The 6,854-nt window shown below is 33.3% G+C and overlaps 1 protein-coding gene across 1 annotated transcript in view; it reads left to right on the forward strand.

The window, feature by feature from the left end:
- Positions 1-5,028: 5,028 nt before the first annotated feature.
- The window catches only part of LOC108368490 (60S ribosomal protein L7-like), a 2,002-nt gene continuing 176 nt past the window's right edge, over positions 5,029-6,854 (forward strand). The window contains exon 1 of the mRNA XM_017623338.1: positions 5,029-5,264. Coding sequence (XP_017478827.1) covers positions 5,029-5,264 — 236 coding nt within the window. The remainder of the gene's footprint in view (positions 5,265-6,854) is intronic.

Consider the following 6,854-nt stretch of genomic DNA (forward strand, 5'->3'; position numbering starts at 1 on the left):
TTTCAATACCATCCGTCCTACGCCCAAAAGAAGTGCATGTATAAAGTTTCGTTAAGATATCTCAATTTTTACTCGAGTTATCGTGTGCACAGACAGACGGACGGACGGAAGGACGGACAGACAATCACCGCTTAATCGATTTCTCTTTTCATTCTGATCATTTATGTATACATTTGTCTATATCTATCTCGATTCGTTTTGCCTGTTACAAACAACCTTATGTCAACAAAGGTATAATACCCTTGTGCACAAGTGCGCCGGGTATAAAAAATCACACAATTCACAACTTTCTCACAGCACGCAACTGAATTTTTAATGAAAAATGGAAAATGCAAATTTGAAAAGGGTTAAAAGTTATTCATCATTTGACATTATAGTTACGGTGACCATCCGTTCTGTTTTTTGCAGGACCGTACTGTAATTTAAAGGTCTGTCCTGCGTAGTTTTTCAAAACAGAAAACCCCCAATATGTACTGATTTTTTCCACATGTCCTGCCTTTGTCCCGCATTTTCTTCGATATTTTAAAATTCACTTTTCCTAATCGAAATAAACTACATAAGGGTAAGCTGGTTTTGAAGGTTCAACTAGTCAATGCGTTCTAAATATTGTACGGTTATGGACAATGGATGACGAGAAATTGAAGACAAGCATCAAATATATCGATGACACTGTTCTACAAATTTTGTGGTAATCGCTTAAGAAAAAAAATTTTCCAAGCCAATTTTCCTTTCAAACAAGCGTTTTCGTAATTTTTTCGAAACACGTGTTTTTGGTACATTTCGAACCTATTCGTCAATATCTCATGAAAAAATTATCCAATCGACATAAGTTACCTACAGTCCTCTTACAAAAATATATTACTTTGCCGATTTCGATGAAAATTACAGTGTTACAAGCGACCAAAATCGAAAAATTTAAATTTCAATCATTTTCTTTTTACAGTAAATGAAAATCTGATGAGAAATATAGATGTTACGGAACACAATCTGCACAAAAAATATATATTTTTGCAAGGAGCCCATCAATACCTTTCGAACTGTTGGTCGTTTCATGAGATATTGAGGAATAACTGAAAAAGTACTAAAAATACGTTTTTCGAACAAATCTCGAAAACACTTCTTTAAAACCATGGGTATTTTTTTCATGTTCAACGACCCAACGACCAGTTTGCCTAAAAAATGTGCTTTACAGAGGTTCATATTTCGTGTAAAGTAATATGTAATATGCCTTATTATAATTTTGTAAATATTCATTACTAAAATATTAATGCCAATGAAGCAAATTTGATTTATGTTTAAAGTTTAAAATTGGATTAATAATTAAGAAATATGCACTCTTCGTTATTTGAATAGCGCATCCTTTTAATACTTAGTAGGTACAGTTTTCCTTTTGTTTGTTCAATATTCATTAACTTTTTATAAAAATATAGCATATTCTACGTCTACATCCCATTTTTTAAATTAAAAAAAAAAATAAAATAAACATAGGGGCGACAATTTTTTTTTGACGGTGCTGCGCATTTTCTTCCATATAAAAATTTTGTCAAGCATACTTTGTATGTTAGAAAATCAAAAAAAGGGTGCGCTATTCAAATGACGAAGAACGTATATATGTAGTATATTTTTGTTATTTTTATACTACGCAATTATATGTAGGTTCAATTTTTGAAAAATTGTCCTGCATTTTGAAAATATATTTATGGTCACCGTAAGTATGCAGCTCTCACCACTCGGCTTCCGCGGATAAAGGAATCAGGCTGCTTTGTTTGCGTATTTGTTTGCTCAGGGAGCGTTGAACAAAAAGAACATGCAAAACCAGCATGGACATCCACCTTGTCGGTTAATCCGTAATGCAGTCACCGTATTAATTCAAATAATTTCTTATTAAATTCGTTTGGTGANACTACAGGTTGTAGCAATCGTACAAAAACCACATTTACCGTTGGTATGAACTCCTTGTGTCAACAACGGCTTCTTTTACTATTCACATTCGTATGTATATTTACAATTTTTTTTTTTAATTTTCTTTAAGAAATCGTACAGAAATTTCTTTACTAGTTCTTGTCAACCGCTTCATATGTTTTTCTTTAAAGATTCCTAAAAGAATTGTAATAAATTTCCGATACTCTTAAAGGTTTCGGGAGCATTTGTTTCCAGGGTATATATTTCCGTATATGTGTATGTATACGCGGATATGTAAACACAGCAAAACAGGCGATAATTTGACACAAGCGTGCTTATAAGAAGAAGCATGGCTTCTATCGCTATCACCCACGATCCAGAAAAAAAAGGTCGCGCCCATGATTCAATAAGACAAGGTTAGATAATTATTGACAGCCGCGGTTTGACACTCCTTTACAAAAGGTTGCACTTACGAAGGACAGAGAAAGGCGAAGAATGCAATCCCTTGGTGCGAAAATGGTAGTAGAAAAGTACGCAAAGGAGGCAATTAGTAGTGAAATTCCTTTTGTAAATTCTAATGTATTTGCAGGAAATCTGTTATTTTAAATGAAAAATTGAAAGAAATATTAATATATCTACGTGAATTACGTAATTTATGTGCTATTTAGCTGTATAGAAACTGCAAAAGGACTCAAAGTTAAAAAAAAAACTACTATGAGATTTATGCAAACATCCAATTTAAAAACAATTTATGTTTTCATCAGTTAAATGTGCTTCATATGCATATACAAATAAACATATTGCACAAAAGCTTATACTTCTATTTCACAGAAAAGCTACATTCCAAGTAAATTTGAAAAGAAGCAACACGGTGCTACTGCTAAGGGAGCGGTGCGAGAGAGACAACTGTCAGTTTATCGAACCTTGTATTATTGTACGTCGATTAGACAGCATCCACCCAATCGCTGACGTCATACAATACTTTTGTTTACATTCACTGTTGCCAACTTGATGCTTTTCGCACCAAATTTAGTGGGTATTCATAACGCGAAAATTTTTGAGGTTTGGTGCTTGGTGCTTTTTTGGTGCTTTTGTTTTTAATTTGAAGGCACCAAATTTGAAAATCTTAAAAATATTGAAGCAAACTTTATAGCAATCGTAAGTGTAGTAAGCAACTTTACAAAAATGTTAACAAAATTATGGCACAGTAACAATCATAAGCGACCACAAAATATGTGGCAGCAACTTCAATCATGCCAGAAGATATCGACCGTCGTGCAAGAAACGTTGATTTTTATTAATTTGAATCGGTATTCTTACAATAAAATTATGTATGCATATAGTCCATAAAATACACCAATAAAAATTTCGGGCTTTTTTAAATTCAAAACTTGGCAATACTGCCTTTTGTTCAATGCTTCCTCTTTTTCTTGTCGATTTCGTCTTGCTCTCTCATTGTGGTATTGTCGACGTCACGGTCAGCTCGATTGGCGCATCTTTTATTCTATCATTCTTGGCTATCATACGCCTTGTGCTGGCTTTATTTGCAAGCTCAGTGTATCCAGTAAAAAAACTGTGGTGAAGTCCTTTATGGGGATAAAGTTTCCAGAGGTGAAATTTTAAGTACCACATAATTTCTTACACGCAGGGTTGCTTTTCAGCACTAATGAAAGAAACTTAAGAAATATTAAAAAAATGCATATAGTGCATTAATTTTTGAAAGAAATACCATATAATGTATGTACTCTGATTAATAGTATTAAAAAATGTATTAGAACCACCGTTTAATGTTATATTTGATACAAATTAATTTTGCTACTCGGAACGCTCTGCGCATTGCCACTGAATACTTAAAATTATATCCCTCGTCCGTGTTCTTTCTGTATTGCATCGTGGTGAATTCACATTTCTCAAAAATTTTACAACAAAACAAAATGAGGGGAGTATTTTATTTTTCCAATTTTTTGCGATTTCCATTGGTTAATGTAAATTGTTATTCCATAAAAGCTCATTATATAACAAACAAAATATAAATCCACATTTCAAACTTTGTGCAAAAATTATAAAAAAACTGCAAAGCTTCAGCTGGATTTTCAACTTTTTATTTAGATTTTTTAGAATTTTTTTGAGTATGCAGTTCAGGGCAATAATGTGCAATTTTAAAGGGGCTAAATAATCGTGTTGATTTTTAATAATTTTTTTTTTCTTGTAGACATTTGGTAAGGGGGTCGGCGGTCGAAAATGCTAAATTACGTTCTGTTAAGAAGGAGTATATCAATATTTTAGCCTTTTTTGCGTTCATTACATTTTAAATTAAATTTAAAATTAAAAAAGTCGCCTACTGTTTTCTGACTTTTTATGCTGCTACAGCTTTTTTGATGCTTTTGCGAGCGTGCGTGTTGCAAGAGAACAGCTCTTCCTGATTTGGCTTTTAATGTGCAATTGCAAACATTACAATAAGCCTCGTAACCTCAAGTATTTACACAACCAGACTTTGAACACAGTCCAAGAATAAAAAAAAAAATGCGCGTACGCTTGATATGCATCATATTTAAGTCATCTGTGTCCAATGAATAAATATCTTTTGAAGCAGTTGCTGCAAAACACAAAGCTTGTAAAGATTTATTAAGAAAATAATTCAAAATGAGTTCTACTTACAAGATTTAGCAACAGAGAAAAATTACTGGGAAGTTAAAAACATCATTTTCTGCACAAAAAACGTCCGAACGTCAACAACATACAAAAAACGTCCAATGACGTTAAAANAAAGAGAAAAAAATTCCTGGGAAGTTAAAAAACGTAATTTTTTTTTACATAAAATACGTCCAAACGTCAACAGGATACAAAAAACGTCCAAATGACGTTAAAAACGTCAACCTGGCAACGCTGCTTCCAGGAAGCTGCCTGCTGTCCCCGAGTCGAAGATGAAGTTAAGCAAGAAGCAGGTGAGGAAACGTGCTACCCTGATCAAGCGTAAACTAAAGCGCTCTGCTGTGATTGCACTCCGCAAGCGTGAAAACTTGGAGCATGCTGAGAAATATCAAGCAAAATATCTCCTGATGGCCGCCGTGAGATGAAGTTGCGCCGTCTGGCAAAGAAACGCGGCCCATTCTACGTGCCCGCATAATGGCTTTTGTGATCTTTATCAACAAAGTTGCACCAAAAGTGCGTAAAGTTTTACTGTGGTTCCATCTTCGCCACATTAACAACGGTTTGTTCATCGAATTGAACAAGGCAACCATTAATATGCTACGGATTTCCGAACCCTATATTACATGGGGCTATCCAAATCTTATATCAGTTCGTGAATTGATCTACAAACGTGGAATTGTCAGGCACAACCATCAACGTGTCCCAAACTCTTGACAACTTTGTGATCGAACGCAAATTGCACAAAGCGCACGATATTCAGTGCGTTGATTATTTGGCGCACGAAATATTCACTGTTGGATCCCACTTCAAGAAAGCCTCGAACTTACTGTGGCCACTACGTTGGTGATTTCGGTAACCGTGAAGATAATATAAACAAACTGCTGCGCAAGATAGTTTAAAGAAATTTTCTGGTGTACAAGGTGGATTATTTTTATTTCAAAAATATATAATAATAAAAATAGAAAATAATGTTGTTTTTTTTTGTAACAAATATAATTTTTGCAAATATGCCAAATGAAAGGCAGCTTATATTCACGATTCCTTGAATAATGTCGAAATTTCATTGCCGTTTGTAAAGGCCATTTCAAAAGGCTCCATTCCACAAATTTAATTTGTTTTGGTTCTTCAGCTCATTAACGATGCACCCAGGCTTGCATTTACCGTCTATGAATATATTTCATGAAGCGTTCCAAAATTAGCTCCGAGCAACTAAAAGTTGGTTAAGCTTAAGTGAAATAGTTTTTTATTAAATATTTATTCCTGGTATTTATTAAACAAAAAATCAGGTAAATATTAATGTATGAAATGAAGTAAATAAAAATCTAAAAATATATTTCTTGAATATTTTGTCATAAGGCCGTTATTAAATAAAGACATAACTGCGTCGGGCGTTGGTCCTAACGTATATAGAATTAATGCATTAGAGGGATGATTATACAAGCTCAACGTGCTAATTTAGGTATACTTACATATGTATGTATAAATATACCTGTTACTCGCCTGGCATATACTTCAACTGCGAAAATAATGACAATTATAATTTATTTAGATGCATATTTTAGCTAAATGTTATATCGTCGCCTAGATAAAAGGTCGTTGCATGTTACTTTCGGCAGGTTTCGGGAAATCACAATTGAAGTTTGGAATTCAATTTCTCAGAAACTCGACTACAGATTTTCTCCAAAGTGCCGGAGAATGCTATTTACTAGTTCACGAAATTCTTAAATTATCTTATTTTTTAGTTTACTGTCAACCATTTATGAGTTTAACAAAATTTTGTCGTATACGCCAAATGTGATAAATTTTTTTATAAATTAACAATAATTTTCACTAATTAGCCTAATCGTGAGTTTCGCAAAAAAAAAAATCTCCAGAAATATCTGATTTTAAAATATATAACTGCATCTTTAACTAAAAACTGTCAAACTGACGCTTACGGAAATTTTCCATCCAAGCGACGATATTTGAATGTTACTGGCATAATTTCGAACCTGTATGTAAATATTCGGGAAAAAGTTAAGAAGTATATTCATATGCTGAAAAGATATTTTCGCAGACTCATAATTTATTTAAAGTATATCATCGGTGACAGGTAATAAGGTCAATGGAAATAAGGTCAATTGACTTTATTTCCCACCCTGGTGCGAAATAAAGTCAATTGACATTATTACCTTTTCAAAAGCGAAATAAAGTCAACAAAAATTTGGAAATAAAGTCATTGACGCTATTTCCTCATTCAAATGGAAATAGCGTCAACAATGCTTAAAGTATGTCGATTCATAGAAAAAAATGTTGTTCTT

This window comes from Rhagoletis zephyria, unplaced genomic scaffold (assembly GCF_001687245.7).
Source record: "Rhagoletis zephyria isolate East Lansing unplaced genomic scaffold, Rhagoletis_zephyria_1.1 Rzeph_scaffold_03143, whole genome shotgun sequence".
Taxonomy (NCBI): domain Eukaryota; kingdom Metazoa; phylum Arthropoda; class Insecta; order Diptera; family Tephritidae; genus Rhagoletis; species Rhagoletis zephyria.